At 37.9% G+C, this 26,957-nt stretch overlaps 1 protein-coding gene across 2 annotated transcripts in view; it reads right to left on the bottom strand.

The window, feature by feature from the left end:
• The window catches only part of LOC307142164 (NACHT, LRR and PYD domains-containing protein 12-like), a 74,365-nt gene that overhangs the window by 1,517 nt on the left and 45,891 nt on the right, over window positions 1-26,957 (bottom strand). Inside the window, exons 11-17 of one of the 2 annotated variants that reach the window (XM_079842782.1) lie at window positions 22,891-23,064; window positions 22,527-22,697; window positions 4,967-5,140; window positions 2,850-3,023; window positions 2,574-2,747; window positions 570-743; window positions 5-163 (exon numbers count right to left, since the gene is read on the bottom strand). In XM_079842782.1, coding sequence (XP_079698908.1) covers window positions 5-163; window positions 570-743; window positions 2,574-2,747; window positions 2,850-3,023; window positions 4,967-5,140; window positions 22,527-22,697; window positions 22,891-23,064 — 1,200 coding nt within the window. The remainder of the gene's footprint in view (window positions 1-4; window positions 164-569; window positions 744-2,573; window positions 2,748-2,849; window positions 3,024-4,966; window positions 5,141-22,526; window positions 22,698-22,890; window positions 23,065-26,957) is intronic. The other variant, XM_079842783.1, reaches the window with a different exon arrangement.

The following is a 26,957-nucleotide window of genomic DNA, read 5'->3' as shown; positions in this document are numbered from 1 at the left end:
TCACCTCAGTTTGAGTCTTGAGTCTCGTATCTCGTCTCTGAGCCGCTGTGAGTTTCTGATCTTATTGCGTCTCAGATCAAGCTCTTTTAAAAACTGCAGTGCTTTTGAGTTTGTCAAAGACTGAGTTAAAGAAGAAACATCTGTAATGCCACAGTCCTGAAGGCTAGAAAAGACAGACACAAGAGAAAAGAGAAATGATTGTAACTTTCACCCAGAGTGTGATCTCAAACCAGAGGCTCTGACATGTTCAGCTCAATATGAACTCATGTGATGAGAGACTTCCAGCGTGAATGAACACATGAATTATGTGTCAATGGCGAATCTGACAGGAACATTCAGAAAATGTATCTGCCTCAAAATGTATCCGTTTTGGTTACATTTTTAAAAGTTGAAGTGATTTTAAAGGGTTAGACCTTTATAGGGCATTATTTAATATAACTGGTTGTGTTCGTCTGAATGAAGAACATCGCACACACCTAGGATGAGCTGAGGGAGAGTAAATCATGGGCTAATCTTCATTTTTGGGTGAACTAACCCTTTAAGCATTTTGATTCTTGTCTGTGACTGACCTCAATCTCTCCAGTTTACAGTGAGAATCCTCCAGTACGGCACATAAGGGCTTCACTCCAGAGTCTCCTAGTGTATTCATGCTCAGGTCCAGCTCTCTCAGGTGTGATGGGTTTGATCTCAGAGCTGAAGTCAGGATGAGACACTGTTCCTCTGTAATTCTGCATCTCCACAGACTGAAGACAGAAAGAGAAAAGACAATAGCTTAGATCTCTGATGATGATCTTATTAAAGACATCCAGTGGTCATATAGTCTATAGTTCCCATAATCTGCTTGTAATCGTGTCTCTAGTTCTGTGTGCTGGAAACTGATGTTTCTTCTCTTTCTTTTTTAAAACTTTAAAACTATTTCTTTTTTGTCTCTTTTGTTTGTAGCAGCAGATTCAAATCTCATGATATTTCAAATACTTTAAATGAAATGATTTACTCAAGACGCCTAATTTTAATTGTGACCAATGGCAAAGACCAGCAGATGCAATGCTTCAGTGTAAATGATGAGACTTGTGTCCAGTTGTGTTGAACTCAGAGATGTATAAAGTACTAGAGACACATACTTGAGTAAAAGTACAAGTTCCTTATCAAAAAAGTGACTTGAGTAGAAGTTGAAGTGCTCTTTAAGCACCACACTTAAGTAGAAGTACTAAAGTATTCAACATTTTTTGTACTTAAGTATTGCAAGTAGTTTATTTTAAAATGTACTACTCAAGTACTGAAAGTAAAAGTACAAGTATTGTGTTATGTAGTTATTAAAGAAAGTAGTCAAAAGTTTGAACATCATATTGTTTTTATTATTTCAAATGATTAAGCTAAAGGACAATCACAATGTTGGTAGGTAATTTTTCTACACATTGCCATATAAATAACCTGAAAATACTAGTTCATTAAGATTAAATCTTACTATAACCACTCTTACTAAAAAAAAATGGGGTAAGCACACTTATATTCTCATTTCAAGAGGTGTTCTGAGTAAATGATTTGTTTGTAACACTTTGCAATATGGTTTGATTTGTTAACATTACATTAGTTAATGTATTAGACTAATACTAACATGAACTAACCATGATCAATACATTTGTTACTGTATTTATTAATCTTTGTTAATCTTAGTTAATAAAAATACAGCTGTTCATTGTTTGTATATGTTACTTCACAGTGCACATTAACTATGTAAACAAATAGAGAGCAATTTGAGCACAAGACGCTCGTGTTGTTTTAAAGACAGTGAATGCGCGCTCGCGGGGCTCTCTCTCTCTCTCTCTCTCGCGCTCTCTCTCTCTCGCGCTCTCTCTCTCTCTCTCTCTCTCTCTCTCTCTCTCGCGCTCTCTCTCTCTCTCTCTCTCTCTCTCTCTCGCGCTCTCTCTCTCTCTCGCGCTCTCTCTCTCGCGCTCTCTCTCTCTCTCGCGCTCTCTCTCTCTCTCGCGCTCTCTCTCTCTCTCGCGCTCTCTCTCTCTCTCTCTCTCTCTCTCTCTCTCTCTCTCTCTCTCTCGCGCTCTCTCTCTCTCTCTCTCGCGCTCTCTCTCTCTCTCGCGCTCTCTCTCTCTCTCGCGCTCTCTCTCGCGCTCTCTCTCTCTCTCTCGCGCTCTCTCTCTCTCGCGCTCTCTCTCTCTCTCTCGCGCTCTGTCTCTCTCTCGCACTCTCACGCGCGCGCTCTCTCTCTCTCTCTCGCGCTCTGTCTCTCTCTCGCACTCTCACGCGCGCGCGCTCTCTCTCATGCGCGGTAATGTGGGTTTGGAATGGAATGATTCGTAACATTTTTATAATTGTAACGAGTAACGATGCAGCACATAAAACAAATATCGCAGTAAAAGTATTAAACTCATCGAAAATATGTACTGAAGTAAAAGTGGAAGTAGGAGAAAAAAATAATACTCTAGTAAAGTACAGATACTGCCTTTTAGTACTTAAGTACAGTAGTGAAGTAGTTCTACTTCGTTACTATACATCTCTGGTTGAACTAAACAGTGAACTGTAATCTCACTGTAACTGTACAGTATAATGATACTGACTGTAGTTTCTCCAGCTGTGATTGTGGGTTCATCAGTAGATCACTGAGGCTTCTCACTCCAGAGTCTCCTAGTTTATTCACACTCAGGTTCAGCTCTCTCAGGTGTGATGGGTTTGATCTCAGAGCTGAAGTCACAGCAGAACAACCTTCATCTGTCATATCACAGTATCTTAACCTACATTGAGAGAAATGAGAAAACTCTTTATTCTGTAAAGTTATAGCATCTTCATAAATGTAGTGTGAACTCAGGCTATTCATGAGATATTGAGTTCTTCACCTCAATCTCTCCAGTTTACAGTGAGAATCCTCCAGTATGGCACATAAGGGCTTCACTCCAGAGTCTCCTAGTTTATTCTCACTCAGGTTCAGATCTCTCAGGTGTGATGGGTTTGATCTCAGAGCTGAAGTCAGGATGAGACACTGTTTCTCTGTAATTCTGCATCTCCACAGACTGAAGACAGAAAGAGAAAAGACAATAGCTCAGATCTGTGATGATGATCTTATTAAAGACATCCAGTGGTCATATAGTCTATAGTTCCCATAATCTGCTTGTAATCGTGTCTCTAGTTCTGTGTGCTGGAAACTGATGTTTCTTCTCTTTCTTTTTTAAAACTTTTAAACTATTTCTTTTTTGTCTCTTATGTTTATTGTAGCAGCAGATTCAAATCTCATGATATTTCTACAGAACAAAATGTACACAACTAGAATGTACATTACCTGAAGAAAATGTGAGTGGTGCTTGCAGTGGCAAAAAAACACAGTTAGTATTTTGGTAGCATAATGCTAACACGATTAGCATGATGTTATCATTATTAACTAAAATGATTAGCATGCTGTTAGCATGATGCTAACACAATTAACATGTTGTTAGCATTATGTTAACATGATTAGCATTTTTTGTTAGTATTTTTTTACCAAATGTTAACATGATTATCATTGTTTTGCTAGCATAATACTAATACAAATAACATAATGGTAATACAATTACCATAATGGTAGCATGATGTTAGCATGATGCTAACAGAATTAACATTTTGTTAACATAATGCTAACACGGTTAACATTTTGCTAGCATGATGCTAACATGATTAGCATGACGTTAACATGATTAGCTAACACGATTAGCATGATGTTAGCATGGTTAACCAACACGATTAGCATGATGTTAACATGATTAGCTAACATGATTAGCATGTTTTGTTAGCATAATGTTAACATTATCAGCATGTTGTTAGCACAATGCTAACACAATTAGCATGTTGCTACCATTATGATAACACAATTAGCATGTTGTTAGCATTATGTTAACATGATTAGCATTTTTTGTTAGTATGTTTTTACCAAATGTTAACATGATTATCATTGTTTTGCTAGCATAATACTAATACAATTAACATAATGGTAATACAATTAGCATAATGGTAACACAATTAGCATAATGCTAGCATAATGCTAACATGATTTGCATATTGTTAGCATAATGCTAGTACATTTTGACTTGTTTTATCATGTTCTAACCCTAAGCTAATCACTATTAGCATGTAGCTATTCACTGCTAGCATGTGTAGCATGTTGAAAGTCCAGTTTGCTAGCATGAGCCAAAAGACCCACCCCCACGTCTCTATGATGTTCTGATGCAGAGATTTAGGTCTTGCTAAATGGTTGCTAGGGTACTCTGTTTGGTTGCTATGGAGTGGCAGCTGCCAATGATGATCCTCCAAAGGCTGCTTGTCAGTGTGAATGATATAATCCAACCCCCATGCCTCTATGACATTCAGATTAAAAGATATAGCTCTTTGGATTTGGGTCTCTAGGGTGCTTGATAATGGTTGCTAGGGTGTGGCTAGGAAGTGTTGAAGGTGATTTGTGATTGGCTTTTGATGCCCAGAGTCAAACAAACCCACCCTCGTGTTTCTATGACACTTCTATCCAAAGATATCCCTTTGATGTTTTTCAATGGAAGTCTATGGGATCAGTTGCTAGGGAGCTCTAAATGGTTGCTAGGGCGTGGCTTGATAGCTTCACGATGACCCAGAGATCGTGATTGGTTGGCTGAGTAAATTGATAATAAGCCGGTCGATTTGACGCCTCATTCGTGGGTCTGGGACAAACGGTGTGGGAGGAGTAGCGCTGAAATTTTATCCAGAAGAAGAATAATAAGTGTGGAGAAGAACAATAGAGATGCCTTGCTACCGCTAACACACCTAATCAGTTCATTGTGTCAAATACTTTAAATTGCATTATTCACTCAAGACGCCTAATTTTAATTGTGACCAATGGCAAAGACCAGCAGATGCAATGCTTCAGTGTAAATGATGTGACTTGTGTCCAGTTGTCTTGAACTAAACAGTGAACTGTAATCTCACTGTAACTGTACAGTATAATGATACTGACTGTAGTTTCTCCAGCTGTGATTGTGGGTTCATCAGTAGATCACTGAGGCTTCTCACTCCAGAGTCTCCTAGTTTATTCCAGCTCAGCTCCAGCTCTCTCAGGTGTGATGGGTTTGATCTCAGAGCTGAAGTCAGGATGAGACTCTGTTTCTCTGTAATTCTGCATCTCCTCAGACTGAAGACAGAAAGAGAAAAGACAATAACTCAGATCTGTGATGATCAAACTGAGCTTTTAAAGGATTTATTCAGACAGACATTCATCAATCCATCATTTGAAAGTCATATTTGTAATTCTCTACAACAGTATTGTTCATCTCAGAAGTGTCATAAAGTTCTAGTTTAAACATTAACTTCAGATGAACTTGAAGACTGGTTCTTTCATGTCAACATCACCCTATGGTTTGCTCACTGGGCAAATGTGTTCAGGTCTGTTGTTCTCACACACGTTTACTAGGGATGCACAATATTATCAACACGACATCGGCCGATAAATGCTTAAAATATACAAATCTGCATCGGCCGATATGAAAGAATTATGCAGATATGCCTTGGCGATATGATAACGTGTTGATATGTGCCTGCAATAACTATAATAACTGCTATAGTGATAAGATCATGTCAGCACGCTCATTCTCGAAGTGAAAACAAGCAAATACAAATACATCACACATACAGTGATTTATATTAACAGTTTTTAAATGCTGCCTTGAATTTGTGAATGTAGTACAGAAGGACGTGACCGTCAACGCAGGGTTGCCAGGTTTTCATAACAAAAGTAGCCCAAAACTAGCCCAAAACTAGCCCAAAACTAGCTCAAAACTAGCTCAAAACTAGCCCAAAACTAGCTCAAAACTAGCCCAAAACTAGCTCAAAACTAGCCAAAAACAAGCCCAAAACTAGCCCCAAACTAGCCCAAAACTGGTACAAAACTAGCCCAAAACTAGCCAAAAACTAGCTCAAAACTAGCCAAAAACAAGCCCAAAACTAGCCCAAAACTAGCCCAAAACTGGTACAAAACTAGCCCAAAACTAGCTCAAAACTAGCCCAAAACTAGCCCAAAACTAGCCCAAAACTAGCTCAAAACTAGCCAAAAACAAGCCCAAAAACAAGCCCAAAACTAACCCAAAACTAGCTCAAAACTAGCCCAAAACTAGCTCAAAACTAGCCAAAAACAAGCCCAAAACTAGCCCAAAACTAGCCCAAAACTAGCTCAAAACTAGCCCAAAACTAGCCAAAAACAAGCCCAAAAACAAGCCCAAAACTAGCCCAAAACTAGCCCAATCGCGTCTCCTCACTCTCCAGCGCGCAGCCTCCACAGCAGCAGAAGCTCCTCCAGGTCCTAGTGCCCGCCTCTAGAATGTTATATATATATATATATATATATGTAGTGGGGTTTAGCGCTGTTGTTACAGTAATAAAATGAAAAGTAGAATACACAAATAAATTGAAGTTACTTCTTATTCTGAATAAATTAAGCAGTAATGGTGTCATAAATCACAAGCATGACACTTGTGAATTAAATGCTTTTATTAATCTGTAATAAGATTTTTATGAAATGGATGATGAAAAATAATTCAAGGAGCTCTAAAATAATTGTAGAATGTTTTCTTTGAAGCTGAAGCTAAAGACGGCATCAGCTGAAGTCATGCCACCCCCACTTCCTGTGCACAAACGTCACATCCAAAAATACAGTATTTAGGTACACCTGCATCTGTCTGGGGTGAAAGATCACTGACTATTATTGTTATTTTCAGAACTTTTAATATACTCTTATTATTAAAATAACTTTATTAACATGTATTTATCTTAAACAAGTATCCTTTTAGTAAGGAGACCTCAGAAATCTTAAACCACAATCAAAAATAAAAGTTTTTGCTCAAAATGGTGTTGTTTCCAAACAAAGGGAAAAAATAAATGCATATCGGCATCGGCCAAAATATCGGCATATCGGATATCAGCAAAAATCCAATATCGCTCATCCCTAATTTTGACACAATCTCTCTACCACCAATAGGAATGAAAGATGTTCATGACATCATCCTGCTCTAGAATCTGAAGCTTCCCGCCTCGTAAATGATAACAGACGCTGAGACTGCATCTGAAATCTGTCACTCGTTCACTCATTCACTATCTCCTATACAGTGAAGGGCATATATAGTGCACTATATAGAGGACAGTGAACAATTCAGACAGTAAATATGCTTTCCATTAGAGAGACTGAAGTGTGGCTTCACATCAGTGACGAGTCAGAGACAGAGATAGCACAGTGTGTCATATCATATCATATAATATCATATCATATCATATATCATATCATATATCATATCATATATCATATCATATCATATCATATCATATCATATCATATCATATCATATCATATCATATCATATCATATCATATCATATCATATCATAAAGTGTATCATATGATCGAGTCGGCACAGACCACAAAACACAAACACAAAATGCTGTATTTTAAAGCGATATGGAGCTCAAACAACACAAGCGGTTAGACAGACTCTGCATTAGAAACAGCCCTGATGAGAAGAAGAGATGACGAGCTCTTTACAGCACATTAGCATGATTATGATCATCACTTTTACTGTAACACATCAATATGAAGTCAGAAGGGGAATCTAGTAGACACGCTCTGACTTCCTGTTTCAGTGGAAATGACATCACCACATTGAATAATGCGGCACTTCAGTGAGGCTTGTTAGAATAATGATGAAATTGATTCTTTTATTCCCAATGTATGTATAGGGAGACGGCCTAATGTATGGAGGTCTTGCCCCCAATGTGTAACCAAGGGTGATGCCAAATGTAAAGAGGCATATGTTAACCACACAGATATGTTATGCATGGTTTTGTGATGTTGGAAATATATAAAAAATGTAGTGGAGGTTTTATAGAGAACCTCTATACTGGACTTTATAAGAGCCATATGTAGAACAGAAGCAGCAAAGTGAAATAAAGAAATTGTTTATATGGCCAAGATACTTTTATAAAAAGTTTTTATTTTACAACTTTTATGTATTAGCTGTTGATAAGGCCGAGGAGCCTAAAGGAGGTTTTTTTTATATACAACTTTTATGAATGATTTTGTAAGCATGGGAAAACATGACAACATGATATTGTAAAAATGTTTTACTTTGATTCATAGCAAGAATGCAGACACATGATTTGGGAAAAATGTTTTATTTGATTTTATAGTAAAGACATGGAGACAAAGACTTTGTAAAAGTATTTGATTGAATAATTGAAATGAACACGCTGAGATAGGCCTATGTTTTAGGCAATCTGCTTTATTAAAAAGATGAAGAAAAACACTAAGTCATATGTATAAAAGTCATTTATAAATGTAACCAAGTATTGAATGAAGAAACAGGTTTTACCCAGGATGATGTCTTGCAGACGAGACGAAGGAGGAGATTAAGGAAACAAGCCAGAAGAAGAAGAATGAAAGAATACAGAGCGTTATATACTAAAATGTTGAAGGAATTGAGGGAGTTGACAATCGTTCAAAATCTAGGATTGGATGAACTGTGCCTGTGTAATTGAATATGTGATGAAGAGGTGTGATAATGAAATGGTATATAAGGTATTGATCTCTGTATGAACACCAGAAGCTGAGAGCGTTATGCTGCTTCTCCATTGCTTGATGATCCGAGCCTGACATCTGCTGGTGACACTTGTGAACTGCCGCTTTTGTTACTTAAGACTTTTTCTTTTTGTAAACTTTTATTTGATTGTATGTAAAACTTTTTGTTATTGGAAAAATAAATCTACTTATAATTGATTTATAAAAAGAAATCGTTTGCCACGTCTCTGCTTTCTAAACGAGTTGATCTGAACCAGACACGGAGGGGGTCTGTTCTTCTAGAAAGTGAGTATGAATATATATTTATGATCTAGTTAAGGATTCGACCTGCTTTACCTAGCCTGAGGTTGTAAACTAAAAATAGGTAGAAGGTGTGTGGGATCTAGGCAGATTGTACACCAAATAACATGGCGCCCAACTAGCGGGGCACGATTGCTTATTGATTTCTGGCCAAAATCAATAAGCAAAGTGCTGACGAAAAACGTGACTATTGTATAGAAAGTACAAAAGAAAGAAAGCTTAAAAATAGGATTAAGGAAAAATCCTAGAAGGACTTGTAAAGTCAAACGAAAATATAATTTAGAAACGAATTATATTAAACCTAATGAAAGGTTAAAACTAACAGTAGTTTTGAAATCTCGAAGAAAGAGATAAAAAGTCTAAAAAGGAAAGTATCCTGTAGACGAAAAATAATTCAGGGAAGAATTATTATTATAACCTGGGTAGGGTTATTAAAAAGCCTAAAGATAGGATTAAGGAAAAATCCTAGAAGGACTTATAAAGTCAAACGAAAATATAATTCAGAAACGAATTATATTAAACCTAATGAAAGGTTAAACCAGTAGTGTTGAAATCTCAAAGAGTGAGATGAAAGTCTAAAAAAGGAAGGAATCCTGTAGACGAAAAATAATTCAGGGAAGAATTATTATTATAACCTGGGTAGGGTTATTAAGTGCATGCACGACACTACTAAAATCTCTATAAGTATTGAGTCGGAATATAGAAAAGCGTTGAGAGCTCGTATAAGAGAAGCGCGCTCCGATAAATACATTAATAGGCTGAAAAAATAGAGATTGGCTAAATCTTTAGTACAAGAGATTTAGTATAGACTATGTGAACTGTTCAACGAAGTGCACATCGTTGAATGGGAATCATAGTGAAAAGCAGATCCATATTAGAGTGTAATATCAAATATATACTAAGTGCTGATATGGATAGAGAGAGCTTGATGAAGTAAAATCGACAATAAGAGCAAATTGCGATTTTAGCTGAGACTTCCATCCAGAAAGTTGTTAAACAAAAGTATATGAAATCAATTAAAAAGTTTCTGAAGAAAATGTCAGAAGAACAAACAATTGATGAGAGAAGTAATACTCCTGAAAGGCCAGGAGCAATAAATAGAGATATGGAAGAAGCTAGGGAAGAAACTGAGCTAGGTGAGCGAAGAAACCTAGTTTCTGAAAATAGACCTCCGATTGGAGTAACAGGAAAAAGAACTGACAGAGAAAACAATTCAAGTTCTGAGGAGAGTGAAGATGAGGAATTAAATTCCACAAGGATTAGTACTGATTGTGATATCAGTGAGGAAGAGATAGTGCTCAGAAAAGAGACTAGATTAAAGCACAAAAAAGGTGTGAAAATAACATTACAGAGAGTAACAAAACAAATACAGAATGATTGGCCAGAAGTAGAGTTAAGGGGAACTAAGTATAGAAATCCCAGTGGAAAGAAGAGAGATCAGGAATTGTTAAGTAAATGGAATAAAAGAGTAATACCTGAAAAGGAAGTAACTTATGGTCAAATAAAGACTGCCAGTATGTCTCCGTCTGCGACAGAAATAGCCGAACAAGAAGGTTGGTCAAAGGCAGGCAAACAAACTTTATTCCAAGAGGGATATGAGTATAATAGAAAAATAGTAAAAGAATTGGATAATATAATAAAAATATTGAAGAATCAGAATAAACAATTACAAAGAGATTTAGAAACAACTAGAGCTCATAGACAAATTGAGAATCTGAACAAAGCCACAGAAGAAATCTGGGAGGAAGAGAGTGAGGAGGCCGTATATCAAGAGAGACGGGAAACCCCCAGTGAAAGGGAGACTCCAGTGAGACAGCTGCAGTTCAGCACTCCACGGAAAACCGACGGGGAGAAAAGTGAGGAGCAAAATGTCCAAGCAAAATTATTAGAGTTAAAATTAACTGACGTTGTGAGAAACCAAATAGGTTCAAGGAAATCAAATGAAGATTACTGCAGTTATATGGATAGAATCATTAAAGCGGCAACGCAGGCTGGCTTAGGTTCTGAAGCAGTAACAAGATTAGTGCATACGTGCACAGGACATGCCATAACGGCGAAGGCCTTAGAAAAGGTTAGAGACCTTACAGGAGTTGAAGACAAATACAAACAATGGAAAGATATGTTAGTAAATGCAAACAGAGAGCAAATGCCCTTACTTAGTGTATGGTTATCAATTGAGGATGAAATCCCAATGTCAGATAAAGTAAGGCTGCTACGAGACGTAGGGCGTAAAATACCAGGAGGGCAAAAATTAGGAACCATACTAAATAGCACGACCAAAAAACAGATAGAAGAGAGACTAGCTGAATATGATTTAAATAGTCAGTTTATGAAAAGAAAGGAACCACAAGGAGCTAGGGTTCAAAAACAACAAAAAGATAAAGTAATGAATAAACAGAGAGCCACCGTGGAGAACGCGAGACCATATAACACAAGATTCCAAGCTAGGCAGGGTGAGAAAGGTCAGTCTAATAGGCCCAGAACCTGGAATGCAAGGAAGCCAGCATGGCAGAAGAATAATAGTGCCAGAAAACCCTTTAAGGATGACAGATATAGTAGTGCGCAAAAAACAAGTTATGTTCCAGCAGGAGAATGGGAGAAGTTAACCTCAGCACAGAAAGATCAAGTGATTCAAAAACGCAGAGGCACTGATTCCAGTGTGAAAAGATTTGGCAGAAACAAAGTGACTCACAGTACAGAAGTACAAGAAGCCACGCAAAAAGGACAAAATGTCCGAGATAGAGACAACACAGAAAATAATGAACAATGAAACGAAATTGGCCTGTTGAAGGAGAATATCTGTGATGAGAGAGTTTTGGAAAGAGATGAAGATTTGTTTGTAAAAGTGAAAGGTGTGGAATTCCTGTTAGATACAGGAGCTCAGATATCCTCCACGACAGAGCCAATAAATTACACAGGAAAAGTGCTAGTTCAGACATACAATGGAAATATAGAAGAGGAACCAATGGGAGAAAAGTTTGGCGTAAAAATGATAAAAGGTAATGAGAATTTACTTGCAGGAAGAGATCTTAAAAAGGTGCTGAGATTGAAGGAGGTAGATACGGAACAGGAGTTAACTCGCATCAAAAAGAAGATGATTGGTAGTGAAGAATCAAAGGAAGAATTAATACAAGCATTGAGAGAAGCTCCATGTGGAAAATATAAAAACGACACTGGTTTGGTTGACCAAAAATACGCACATGAGATTTTGGGCGGAACACATAAACCACAGAGACAATATCCGATAAACAAATTGGGTAAAGATGAATTGGATCAGACAATAAAAGAATTAGTGGAGCAGGGAGTTATTAGGGAAGTAACTTCAGCTATCACAAACAGTCCCGTCCAATTAGTGGCGAAACATGGAAATCAAGGATTTCGTATGGTGACAAATTTCAGGGCCCTTAACAAACTGACCCGTCCAGACCGTCGATACCTGATTAATGCAAGAGACACAATTGAGAAAATGAAAGATGGCAAATTTCTAACGAAATTGGATCTGATTAATGGATTTTGGGCTGTCCCAATATCAGAGAATAGTCAAGAGAAAACTGCCTTCACTGTTGGAAATAAACATTATCTATACCAGCGTTTGCCACAAGGGTATGTGAACTCATCAGTTGTGTTTCAGGCAGTAATGATGGAAATATTAAAAGATCTGCCCGTGGAAGTATACATAGATGACATTTTGATTACGAATGAAAACGAGAAAGAACACGTAAAAACCGTGAAAGAAGTGCTGAAAAGAATAGCAGAGGCAGGACTAAAAATCAACATAAAGAAAAGTGAAGTCATGACAGACCTAGTTGAATTTCTAGGATTCTGGGTATCTGCAGGGAATCGAGGCATTACACAAACGATGAAGGAAAAAATAGCTGAGATAAAGACACCAGAGAATGTCAAAAACGTACAACAAATGATGGGGCTAATGAATTATGTCAGGGACGTAATTCCTAAATTTAGTCAAATGGCAAAACCAATCTACGCAACGATTAAAGGAGACAGACTGAGCTGGACTGAGGAGGCAGAAAATGCACTGTGTGCTTTAAAGGAAGCAATCTTATGTTCAGGACAGCTGGAAGGCAGAGAGGATGACAAAGATTTAGAGGTTGATCTTGATATAGACGAGGCTGGTTATCAACTAATAATGCGAAACGAAAAAAGCTGTATACCAATACGCATTATGACAGGAAACTGGGAGAGCCCAGAGAAAAAATTTCTACCAGTTGAGAAGAAATTGGCTGCAATCAGCAAGAGATATGCAGAGATAAAAGGTCTGGCTAGAGGAAGGCAAATACTGATTAATACAGATGAAATGGTAATGGCTCATCTGAACAAAAACAAGATCAAAGATGCTAAGGCCCAAAATACCAGATGGCAGAGATGGCAAAACATAGTGTTGGATCCCAGTATAACTGTAATAAACAAAGAACGCAAGAAGTGTCAAAAGAAAAGTTTACCATTGTTTAAAGGCATAATGGTATATACTGATGGATCTAAAACTTTGGCAGACAACGAAGCCCATTGGGCGTATATAATCAAAAAGAAAAAAGGTAACGAAGTAACAGACAAGGGATCTTGTCCTGGTACAGCCCAAACCGCGGAAGTAATGGCAGTGCTTAAGGCACTAGAAAAATTGAAAGAAATGAATGCCAAACAAGTTGTTATAGTCACTGACAGTAAATATGTAGAGGCAAGTCTAAATGAAAACTTGGAAGTTTGGGAACAGAATGGTTTCTGTAAGTACAATAAAAAGCCCATTGAACATGAACAGCTGTGGAAGGACATAAATTCTTTAGTGAAAGATTTAGACTTAGTCGTAATCCACCAAAAGGGTCACTCGAAGGAGAAGACAGAATTATCACAAGGGAATGAAGCAGTTGATAAATTAGCCAGGCTAAGGAGAGTGGTTATAATCGAGGATAAGGGAACAGGTGCGCTTCAAAAGCTGCATGACTGTTTAAAACACCCCGGTGTAAATCTAATGGGGAAAATACTGTCAGACAATAACATAAATATTCCTAATTGGAGGAAGAAATATAGAGATATCAAGCTGAAATGCGAGAGCTGCATGAGAAAGGGATATCACAGAACAATCAGGAAAGATTATGGCAGGATACTCCCAGACAAGGCAAATGTAGAGTGGGACTTGGACATAGCTGGTCCACTCAACCCACGCACTAAAAAGGGTAATAAATTCTTTTTAATAGTAGTGGAGGCATATCTGAATAAGATTTGGGCTAAGCCATTAAAAGACCCTAGTGCTAAAAATATAATCAGAGCACTTAGTGAATTGATGTCCGCGTGGAATAGACCAGAATTCATCAGAGTAGATAATGGATCGTACTTTGTAGGAAATCAGCTTGAAAACTGGCTAGCGGAGAAACATATCAAATTGACTAAGTCCGTGCGTTATCGTCCAGAAAGCAATGGATTGAGTGAACGATCAATCGGCAGCTTGAAAAGCTTTTTTCGGGCAAACTATAACAATACGGAATGGGATGAACACATGGAAGAGGCTTTGTACTTCGTTAATATGAATACGGGGATTAGAGAAGCCAAAACAGACATCGAACAACCTGAGGATAGATGTCAGGTGGGAGATTCTGTGTGGATAAAATTAACAAATAAACATCCAACTAAACCATTCAAAGATTTAATTACTAAGAAAGACAGAGTAATGAAAATCATAGATAAACACACGGTCCAGCTAGAGCAGAATGGCGTGTGGAGCAAAAATAACCTCATTTTAACTAAATGATGGTGAGTAACGATGAAATTTCAGTGTGTGAGCTGTAAACTTTCTGGATGGAAGGTGAAGGTTATTAGAATCAAAGAACAAAAGGATATAGCTAAAAGACAGCTATGTAACCAAAGTGTAAAATAAACGCTATGAAAGAGACTGTGGCTGGCAGAAAAGCCAAAATAGAGAAATACAAGTGCAATAGTAACATACTGAAGAGTGGGCAGTAAGGAACGGCTCGGTCATCAAGCAATGTAAGTATGGAAATACTTTGAACCCTGCAATTGCAGTGAAGGGGAATGGATATTGAAGGATTTTTAAGAAGGGGAAATAAGCCCAATTGAAGTATTAAAAATCTCTTCAATACTTATTACACAAGACTTGCAAGGAAGACTAGAGTTGGTGAATTTGTGAAGCACTTGAGAATTAAAACACCAAGGGAAGCTTGATGTATTACAGGAATGGAGGCAGAGAACCGACGTGGGCCTTCAAGGTCAAGAAATCCCAGGACAGAACGAAGGTGGAATCAGACGTGTACGCAGCGACCCGTTGTGGTGGGAGCGGTAATTATCATTGTGATAGCCTTAATTGTATTATGGACTAGAACTAAACTAAATGATGCAGGAATAGAGGAAAAAATAGACACAGTACAAATTGATCCAGATTATGAGGTGGACACAACCTTTCTGATAAACGAAGGGCAGAGTGAGAAAGGGAGAGAGTTAGAGCAGGAGAAGTCGCCTGAGACAAACGAGGAAAAAATGAAAAGAGTAGAGGATAGAAACATCAGAATTGAATGTAAAGAAGAATTCACAGACGAAAAGTACACGATGTATGAAACAAGAGAAAAACTAAGTAATCCAATTCCTGGATTGAAGTGGTATAGTGAAAGTACAAGAATAGCTGAAATAGCTTTGGAACGAAATAAGTTCGGAAAGAACGAGGAGAAGCTTTATCAGATAAGCATTAAAACGAACAAATCCTGGGAAGAGTGTAGTGATAATGACTTAAAGAAATGCGCCGAAACAAGCTATAACTGGAAGTTGCACAATATATGGAGAGAAAAAGTTATAGAAAAATTGATTAAACAATTTAATGGTAAAGATTGTAAGGAACATGAGATGAGTTGGATCGGATGTGAGTGCATGAAGAAATGGAAGTGCGAGGTAGACGAGGACGGAGCAGAAAACAAACACGATGACAGGGAACATTGGTTGTTGTTTAGTAATGCAAATGGAATCATAAGTCAAGGTGTAAAATTAATGACTATGTTGGAGCACTCTCAGAAATGGATAGATATAATCACGGAAGATAGCACAATGACAGATCAGATGATACTTCAGTTTAGATTATTTGACATATTGGAAGATGTAGCCACAAGAGAGAATGAAAAAGTAATTCCGATCAAAATAACAGATATGGAGAAAGGAGAAGGGGTAGTTGTCAGTTATGACAACAACCTATTGGGTAAATATTATCCAATTCCAATTGTAAGGGTGAGAGCGAAAAGAGATAAAGAGGTTATGTTGTGGAAAATTCCTAAAGAAATAAAGGAGTACCATGGAAAAGAGAATATCCCTGAGCCCGCATTTATGATGACATGGGGTGATAGGGGAAAACTGTCAAAAGAGGAAAAAATGGTTGACTTCAAAAGATTTTGGACAGTAGTGTGGAGTGCAAGTATCTACCGATGGATGTACACGGGATGGACGTGTAACAATGAAGAGGTAGATGGGAATTGGAGGAGAAATGAAATAAATCAAGGAATATGCAGAATGGTTTCAGAACCAGTAGCTACTGAAAAAACAATTTATGCTGACACCTTAGGAACCTTCAGTTCACAAGAGAATGGTAGATGTATGCCACCATTTCCTTTCTATTTTATGTTGGCTAAAAAACAATTCTTCAACAAACAACTACATGACATAGAGCCCAGAAGAGCAACATTGAAAGAAGGAATTCAAACCATAAATGAGAAGGTGAAGAAGAGATTTCTAAACATGGCTGGGATTGGAGAGGATACCTTTGCCTCAATAAAATGGCTAATGAATAACTTTAAGATAATATTGATTATGACAACAGTAATTTTTGTGTTGATCCTAATTGAGTGCACAGGCATAGGAAGAATGTGCAGATTGTGTATGTTAGTAGTATGGAGATTATGCAAATACGTTAAATGCGGTAATCAGGAGGAGAGAAGATCTAACAGAGTGGAACCACACCCCCCAAGCAACCCCCAGAGAAATGTGGGTGTGGTTAGTCCCATAAGAAATATAAGTAGAGTTTAGAATAATGGACATAGCATAAAGATTTGAAGGGACTGAAAAAACAGAGAATATGGCTGTTAGCAGACTAAGGAGTCCTAGGGAGCCAAACAATACAATGGACAGAATGGATGATTTTGGAACACTGGTAAATATGATTTTATATTGAATATAGAGGGCATCGAGTAAGAAAATTAACTGATTATAAAACAAAAAACAAAAAAGAGAATATAGAAATTAAACAAAAGAATTGGAATCTGTTTATAGGAGCTGAAGAAAAGCGTCACGGGCCATCTAGTAACCAGGCATCTGGATTGCTGCATAGTAGTTAGAGAATATGAATGTATGAAGTGCCATGAACTATTGGGTACAGAGGAAGGAGTTCTTCTGCGAATGGGAAGCCTGTGCAATGTGTGTTTTATAAAGACCAATACAGTGATATGGTACAATGAAAAGAACGAGATGGAGTATTGTTTGGATGTGTTTAAACTTGTAGAACAAATGGGTATAGAAATGATGGATAAATTGAAATATATGTTTGTGGAGCTCCACCCAGTGGTAAAGAGTATATATAGCGATCTGACAGCTCATGTGGATTGGAGAAAGGCAGACCAATTGTTTGTACATGTGCTGCATGCAGAAGGTAAAGGGAGTGATTTGAGAGTGATTAAACATGATGGGATATTTTATCTTATAGCTCAGAGAGATGAGGGATCTCCAATTGAGGGAGACCCGGAATGCTACACCCCAATTGACAGCCCGGGATTCCAGGAGAGGGATTGCGGCTCGGAGCAAGGTAGCAATAATACCGGAAACTTTGATCCCAAAATTCAGCCGATGTCAAGCTTGTCTGAGTAATGGGAGGGGCCGCACCTTTATCTGTGAAGCTCCTGATGGGCAGTTAATTGGGGCATGTCCGCATGAAATAACTAATGGTAAATGGATGCGTAAGAGATTTGGAGCATACCTGACGATTATTAAGCAGAGTACAAAAAATTGGCCTTCCACAACCAGAATTAACGGAAAAATAATAGGTGGTGAATTAATCAGACCAATGAACAGGAGACCCTGGGTGGCGAGATACATGAACATATCTCAAAGAAATGTTTATACTGAAACTGGACAGGTTTATGCTCAATTAACCAAGTATGATAAGAAAAGGAAGTGTTATGTGAATTATCTTGATTTGGAAATAAAAGATTAAAATTTGCATAAGGGGCATGTTAGAATAATGATGAAATTGATTCTTTTATTCCCAATGTATGTATAGGGAGACGGCCTAATGTATGGAGGTCTTGCCCCCAATGTGTAACCAAGGGTGATGCCAAATGTAAAGAGGCATATGTTAACCACACAGATATGTTATGCATGGTTTTGTGATGTTGGAAATATATAAAAAATGTAGTGGAGGTTTTATAGAGAACCTCTATACTGGACTTTATAAGAGCCATATGTAGAACAGAAGCAGCAAAGTGAAATAAAGAAATTGTTTATATGGCCAAGATACTTTTATAAAAAGTTTTTATTTTACAACTTTTATGTATTAGCTGTTGATAAGGCCGAGGAGCCTAAAGGAGGTTTTTTTTATATACAACTTTTATGAATGATTTTGTAAGCATGGGAAAACATGACAACATGATATTGTAAAAATGTTTTACTTTGATTCATAGCAAGAATGCAGACACATGATTTGGGAAAAATGTTTTATTTGATTTTATAGTAAAGACATGGAGACAAAGACTTTGTAAAAGTATTTGATTGAATAATTGAAATGAACACGCTGAGATAGGCCTATGTTTTAGGCAATCTGCTTTATTAAAAAGATGAAGAAAAACACTAAGTCATATGTATAAAAGTCATTTATAAATGTAACCAAGTATTGAATGAAGAAACAGGTTTTACCCAGGATGATGTCTTGCAGACGAGACGAAGGAGGAGATTAAGGAAACAAGCCAGAAGAAGAAGAATGAAAGAATACAGAGCGTTATATACTAAAATGTTGAAGGAATTGAGGGAGTTGACAATCGTTCAAAATCTAGGATTGGATGAACTGTGCCTGTGTAATTGAATATGTGATGAAGAGGTGTGATAATGAAATGGTATATAAGGTATTGATCTCTGTATGAACACCAGAAGCTGAGAGCGTTATGCTGCTTCTCCATTGCTTGATGATCCGAGCCTGACATCTGCTGGTGACACTTGTGAACTGCCGCTTTTGTTACTTAAGACTTTTTCTTTTTGTAAACTTTTATTTGATTGTATGTAAAACTTTTTGTTATTGGAAAAATAAATCTACTTATAATTGATTTATAAAAAGAAATCGTTTGCCACGTCTCTGCTTTCTAAACGAGTTGATCTGAACCAGACACGGAGGGGGTCTGTTCTTCTAGAAAGTGAGTATGAATATATATTTATGATCTAGTTAAGGATTCGACCTGCTTTACCTAGCCTGAGGTTGTAAACTAAAAATAGGTAGAAGGTGTGTGGGATCTAGGCAGATTGTACACCAAATAACAGGCTTTAAAAAAATGAGCGGCCCTAAATTTAAGTAAATGTAGATGTGAAATATAATCTTTTTAAATTAAAGCATACATGTGTACTTAAATTTAATTTATACACAATTAAATTGATTTAGTATCTAATTGTTTGTTATTAAAGGTGAAGTGTGTAATTTTTAGCAGCATCTAGTGGTGAGGTTGTGAATTACACCCGTCCACCGCTCACCCCTCCCTTTCAAAGCACATAGAGAAGCTACGGTGGCCCACACAGGACAAAGATGTGGTCGTCTGAGAGAGCAGAGAGTAGCTAGTGCTCTGTAGAGAAGTTTGTCCCTTTAGGGCTTCTGTAGAAACATGATGGCACAAAATGGCAGCTTCACTGTAAGGGACCCGCGGTGTGTGTCGATAGAAACGGTCAAGATATTTTTTATGAAACCTGATTCTCAGAAATATCCTCCTGAGACAGTAAATAGTCATCATGTCAATCATCAGTAATAACAAAATAAATCAATAAATTGCATCACTTTATCTGAGGTTTTCTGTGATGTAACATAAGAGCTTCCAAACATGATCAAAATATATTTGTTTCAAAATTTGAATGGTTTTCTATCAAATGAGACCTTGATATGAGATGCGCTTGTCGATATCTTGTTTTTTGTAGAGTTATAAGCCATTACTTTTAAATGAAATCATTAAAAATGTGGTTAATTTTAAAACACAAACTATATATTATTGTGCTATTGTGGTTGCTGAATTTAACAAAAACTGACTCAAAGAAATGAGGAAAATGGCATTATCCACTACTATAACAAAACTTTAGAAGTAATGTGAGATTTTAAAGGTCCTGTTCTTCGTGATCCCATTTTTCAAACTTTAGTTAGTGTGTAGCCTAGAATACTGTCTAACACTTGATGCTCTGTCCAGTCCTCTGGTCAGTGAGGAACCTGGGTGTGCTCTTTGATACCAATCTTTCGTTTGAAAGCCACGTTTCTAGCATCTGTAAAACTGCTTTCTACCATCTTAAAAATATATCTAAATTACGGCACATGCTCTCAATGCAAAATGCTGAACAGTGAGTTCATGCGTTCATGACCTCAAGGTTAGATTATTGTAATGCTCTACTGGGTGGTTGCCCTGCTCGCTTAATAAATAAACTCCAGCTGGTCCAAAACGCAGCAGCTCGAGTTCTTACTAGAACCAGGAATTATGACCATATTAGCCCAGTTCTGTCAACACTGCACTGGCTGCCTATTAAACATCGCATACATTTTAAAATCTTGCTTATTACTTACAAAGCACTAAATGGTTTATCTCCAGTACTTGAGCGAGCTCTTAACATATTATACTCCATCACGTCTACTGCGCTCTCTAAACTCTGGCCAGTTGATCATACCGAGAATATCCAAATCAACTGCAGGCGCTCGATCCTTTTCCTATTTAGCACCTAAACTCTGGAACTCTTCCTAACATTGTTCGGGAAGCAGACACACTCTGTCAGTTTAAATCTAGACTAAAAACACATCTCTTTACTGCGGCATACACATAAAACACTTTTTCAATGAAATGATTGTTAGGCTGCATTACCTAGGTCAGCCGGAACCGGGAACACTTCCCATAACACCTGATGTACTCGTGACATCATCAGAAGAACGGCATCTACGCTAATGATAGTCTCTCTGTTTTATCCCGAGGTTTACTGCAGTCAGCCGGATCCGGGCCATATCCAGATCAGATGGTGGACCTGCGCCCAGAGAAGACCAACACAGGACCCCGAAGTGTCTGAGAGACCGTGATTAGACTCCCCCTGAAACTGCCTCATCGACACGGCATCTCAATAAACCCGTCTCCGGCGTGTTGACTCAGATTGTTCGAATATTACAATTAAATAATACTTAAATCGATATGTCATCCTCAATAAACCCGTCTCCAGCGTGTTGCCTCCAAACGTTCGAATATTGCACTTTAATAATTATTTAATCAACATCATCCTCAATAAACCCGTCTCCAGCATGTTGCCCCCGGTCCCTCGAATATTCTGATCTATTATGACCTCTGAGCTGTAAAGCTGCCAGAATAATAATAATAATAATACGCTGTTTGTTAATTGGCCAGAGGAGAACTGGCACCCCGACTGAGCCTGGTTTCTCCCAAGGTTTATTTTTCTCCATTAGGTCTCCTGATGGGGTTTTGGTTTCCTTGCCACTGTTGCCTCTGGCTTGGCGTGCTCAGTTGGGGACATTCAATTTTTCAACTAAACATCGAAATAAATCTAAATAATAAACTAAATTAACCATTTAAACTAAATTACTGATCAAATTATTGATCTAAAGCCCACACTGTCACTGTATGATACTTGAAATTTTTCCAGAATGGCTATACAGCTGAATAAAATTATGCTGCATTATTTTCCTGTTTAACACTGTAAAGCTGCTTTGAAACAATCTACATTGTTAAAAGCGCTATATAAATAAAGTTGACTTGACTTGACTTGTAATGTTGCTGTTAGAGCATAAATAATACCTGTAAAATTATAAAGCTCAAAGTTCAATGCCAAGCGAGATATTTTATTTAACAGAAGTTCCCTTTCAAAGCCTACAGCGAACGGCCGGTTTGTTCTACATCCCTGTACTTCCTGCTTTAATGACGTCAGTAGAACAGTTTGTCGACTAAACTCCGCCCACAAGAATACGCAAAAAAGGGGGCGTGGTCTAGTTGCTCTCCCACGTGGAGAAGAGGAAGTGTTGCGTTTGTAGTGAGTTTGTCTCCATGTCGTCCAGACGCTGTTATTTTCATCCCGGAGTCAAATCACCTTTGTTTGGCCTTTAGCAACGCTGTAGTTTGAGCGCGTTCATCTCCCCGTTATGGTAAGAGGCGGGACCTTTCCGGGCAACCAATCACAACACGGGAACCGCTGGCCCAATCAGAACTCGTTACGTATTTCTGAAGGAGGGACTTCATAGAATAAGGAAATCATCAAGCCATTTTTAGGACAGTGAAAACAGCGGTATACAGATAAGTAAATTGTGTGAAAAATACTGTGTTTTTTTACACGCGAAACATGAACACATGTTATATTGCACACTGTAAACACAATCAAAGCTTCAAAAACACAGGAAAAACGGGACCTTTAAAGCATTAAAACACAATCCTCACGTGAGTGTGTTGAGCTGGCAGTGTTTATCCTCCAGTAGAGCAGAGATCTGATTCACTCGTGTCTCTCCTAGATCATGATCACTCAGATTCAGCTCTCTCAGGAGTAACGGGTTTTTACCCACAATTCCTCTCACATACTGACAGGCTTCATCTGCAGCAGGACTCACAAACCTGCAGAAGGGAAAATTAAGCAAGAATCAATTGAATTAAACATGGTGTAATGAAAAACAGCATTTGATTCTAATGGGAAACATTGTGAAATTGTTTATCTTGAATTGGCTTCTGTGCAACACATTTTATTAGTGAAATAATATTTCTATAAACATTTCACCTGCACATTATGTATTATTCTATCCCATCTCACCTCAGTGTCTTCAGTTGACAGTGTGGATCCTGTAGTAAATCACTGAGCTCCTTCACTCCTGATGGTCCAGGATCATTTCCTGTGAGATCCAGCTCTATCAGGTGTGAAGGGTTTGATCTCAGAGCTGAAGCCAGAGCTTTATAACCTTCTTCTGTGATACTGCAGTCTGAGAGTCTAGAACAGAAATGAATAATGCATATAAAATATATTTATAACACAACATCAACTATTATTTACATTATGAGTGATGAAGTCAACTGAATCTGTGTCTGTAAAGCTGTGAACCAAATGAGCCACACAATGAGCATAAGAAGTGAACATCATTCCTCTGAAAGCTCCTGTAGTGCATCGGCTGTCTTGTGTACTGCAGGATCTCCAGTGAAGTCCTATATTGTTTGTAGCCCTTTTGTCTTCAGATACAAGATATATAGTAAAATATTATATACATTTTTATACAACAGTTCTTTCTGGTTCTGGAATCTGATTGGCTGAGAGCCTTTTCCAGCCGTGTGATATCCACCAGTGCCGCCACGCAAACCGTTTCCCCGTTTGCATCTCTCCGCTCGAGCGACTGTCATGGCGGTCAAGCAAATACACTTTTAAGCATACTACTGTTGTGTCACGAAATGTAGTTTTAACAATTTTTAGGTGAGAATGTAGTTAATTGGACCTCAAATATGTGAATCATATGTAAACATAGCGTCTATTTAACAGTTTGTTCAGACGCTTTGGCAGATGTGAGGCTGTCAGCGCTCGTGTTCCCGCAGAGAACAGCTTCATCTCGGACAGACATTCGGGAATTTGCCGCTGGCTCTTACAGTGTGTAGATAGTGGTTAAACATGAGATAATTGTGCTATCTAGGCAGCACATATACTAAAAATTGGAACGATACTGAGAAGATTAGCATGGTTTCCGTGTGCGGCGTCCGAGGCCAATCTTAGGTTTTGCGACAAGCATCCTGACTAAACGACGCCATTCCGGCATATCTATACATGTGTGACTAATGTTTAGGCTTTTATGTCTCTGTAGCCAATCAGGCTTAGGCCATCTGTTATTGTTGATGTAATCAATGTCCTTGTAAACAGTATAACTGGTGGGCAAAATTCTCTGTTAGGTAGAGTCTGGCCAGCGATTCCTCGTGAGACTTGAAGCTGGCTTCTGCTGATGAAACTGCAAACTATTCTTCAGTACATTTTTCTTTAATTAATCTAACTCCTGACTCATGGTTTTCATTTTTCACTACTGGTCCTGGGTCCTAAACTGTTACCCCAACCGACGTGACCATCAACGCAGGGTTGCCAGGTTTTCATAACAAAACTAGCCCAAAAAAAGCCTAAAACTTGCCAAAAAAAAGCCCAAAACTAGCCCAATCGTATCTCCTCCAGCGCACAGCCTCCACAGCAGCAGAAGCTCCTCCAGGTCCTAGTGCCCGCCTCTAGAATGTTATATATATATATATATATGTAGTGGGGTTTAGCGCTGTTGTTACAGTAATAAAATGAAAAGTAGAATACACAAATAAATTGAAGTTACTTCTTTTTCTGAATAAAGCAGTAATGATGTCATAAATCACAAGCATGACACTTGTGAATTAAATACTTTTATTAATCTGTAATAAGATTTTTAGGAAATGGATGATGAGAAATAATTCAAGGAGCTCTAAAATAATTGTAGAATGTTTTATTTGAAGCTGAAGCTAAAGACGGCATCAGCTGAAGTCATGCCACCCCCACTTCCTGTGCACAAACGTCACATCCAAAAATACAGTATTTAGGTACACCTGCATCTGTCTGGGGTGAAAGATCACTGACTATTATTGTTATTTTCGGAACTTTTAATATACTCTTATTATAAGAACTTTATTAACATGTATTTATCTTTAACAAGTATCCTTTTAGTAAGGAGACCTCAGAAACCTGAAACCACAATCAAAAAGTTTTTGCTCAAAATAGAGTTTCCAAACAAAGGGAAAAAATAAACGTATATTGGTATCGGCAAAAATTTGTTGAAAAATATCGGCAAAAATCCAATATCGCGCATCCCTAATTTTGACACAATCTCTCTACCACCAATACGAATGAAAGATGTTCATGACATCATCCTGCTCTAGAATCTGAAGCTTCCCGCCTCGTAAATGATAACAGACGCTGAGACTGCATCTGAAATCTGTCACTCGTTCACTCATTCACTATCTCCTATACAGTGAAGGGCATATATAGTGCACTATATAGAGGACAGTGAACAATTCAGACAGTAAATATGCTTTCCATTAGAGAGACTGAAGTGTGGCTTCACATCAGTGACACACGAGTCAGAGACAGAGATAGAGATACCACAGTGTGTCATATCATATATCATATCATATAATATAATATCATAAAGTGTATCATATGATCGAGTCGGCACAGACCACAAAACAAACACAAAATGCTGTATTTTAAAGCGATATGGAGCTCAAACAACACAAGCGGTTAGACAGCCTCTGCATTAGAAACAGCCCTGATGAGAAGAGATGACGAGCTCTTTACAGCACATTAGCATGATTATGATCATCACTGTTTTACTGTAACACATCAATATTAAGTCAGAAGGGTAATCTAGTAGACAATCTCTGACTTCCTGTTTCAGTGGAAATGACATCACCACATTGAATAATGCGGCACTTCAGTGAGGCTTTAAAAAATGAGTGGCCCTAAATTTAAGTAAATGTAGATGTGAAATATAATCTTTTGAAATTAAAGCATACATGTGTACTTAAATTTAAATTATACACAATTAAATTGATTTAGTATCTAATCCATAGTTTTCAGTCATGTGACTGTCGCGGAGCCTTGGAGGGCAAAACCGCCATAGAACTGCAGCACAAGCCTGTCAAATTTCCATCTTAAAACAAAAGTATGTGTACAAGATGCACGTTTTAGGCACTTACAGTATGATCCATATACAGCACCTGCTGCAGTATTTCAATCACTGAAAACAGCGGGACGTTTTTAAAACGCTTAACGTGAAAAACACTATAGGGTGAGCTGCACCAATAAGTATTAAATTAAGCAAAGTTTAAAGGATTTGTTGATATGGGTTTTATTTTAAATCGAGTCGTTGGACTTCATTTTAAACAGATTAATTACGCAGTAAACCGTTATAGAGCTGATCAGCAGCAGACGGAGGAGAACTGAAGACAGGCTAAAGAATCCTTAGTGAACCCACCCTTAAAGTGCTGGAATGAACTGAAACAGTGATATTAAAAGATCAAATTCAGTTTACACCTTTTTGATGATGCATACTATATACAGGCGAGTAGATGAGGCAAGAATATGAACGCAATGTGTTTTCTTTATAATGGGTTTCGATGGGGAAAACACCTAACGAGAAACCTCGTGTTGCACTAATATTGTGTGTTCGTCTGCTTTCCTGTACAAAGTATGCAACATCAATAAGGTGTATATTGAATTTGGTATTTTAATATCACTATCTTACCGCATTAATACTGACTACAAACTTCGTAAAAATGACTAGCGGGCAATGGAGGAGAGCCTTGTTTTGCCCTCCAGGTGGGCGTTCCTACGTATAAGCGTGTGACGACACGTGAAAACTATGGATTGTTTGTTATTAAAGGTGAAGTGTGTAATTTTTAGCAGCATCTAGTGGTGAGGTTGTGAATTACACCCGTCCACCGCTCACCCCTCCCTTTCAAAGCACATAGAGAAGCTACGGTGGCCCACACAGGACAAAGATGTGGTCGTCTGAGAGAGCAGAGAGTAGCTAGTGCTCTGTAGAGAAGCTCTGTAGAGAAGCTCTGTAGAGAAGTTTGTCCCTTTAGGGCTTCTGTAGAAACATGACGGCACAAAATGGCGGCTTCGCTGTAAGGGACCCGCGGTGTGTGTCGATAGAAATGGCCAAGATATTTTTTATGAAACCTGATTCTCAGAAATATCCTCCTGAGACAGTAAATAGTCATCATGTCAATCATCAGTAATAACAAAATAAATCAATAAATTTCATCACTTTTTCTGAGGTTTTCTCAGCTGTGATGTAACATAAGAACTTCCAAACATGATCAAAATAT

Source organism: Gobio gobio (genome assembly GCF_949357685.1).
Source record: "Gobio gobio genome assembly, chromosome: 18".
Taxonomy (NCBI): Eukaryota; Metazoa; Chordata; class Actinopteri; order Cypriniformes; family Gobionidae; genus Gobio; species Gobio gobio.
The sequence above is the reverse complement of the archived record's forward strand: the minus strand, read 5'-3'. Positions and strand labels throughout refer to the sequence as shown.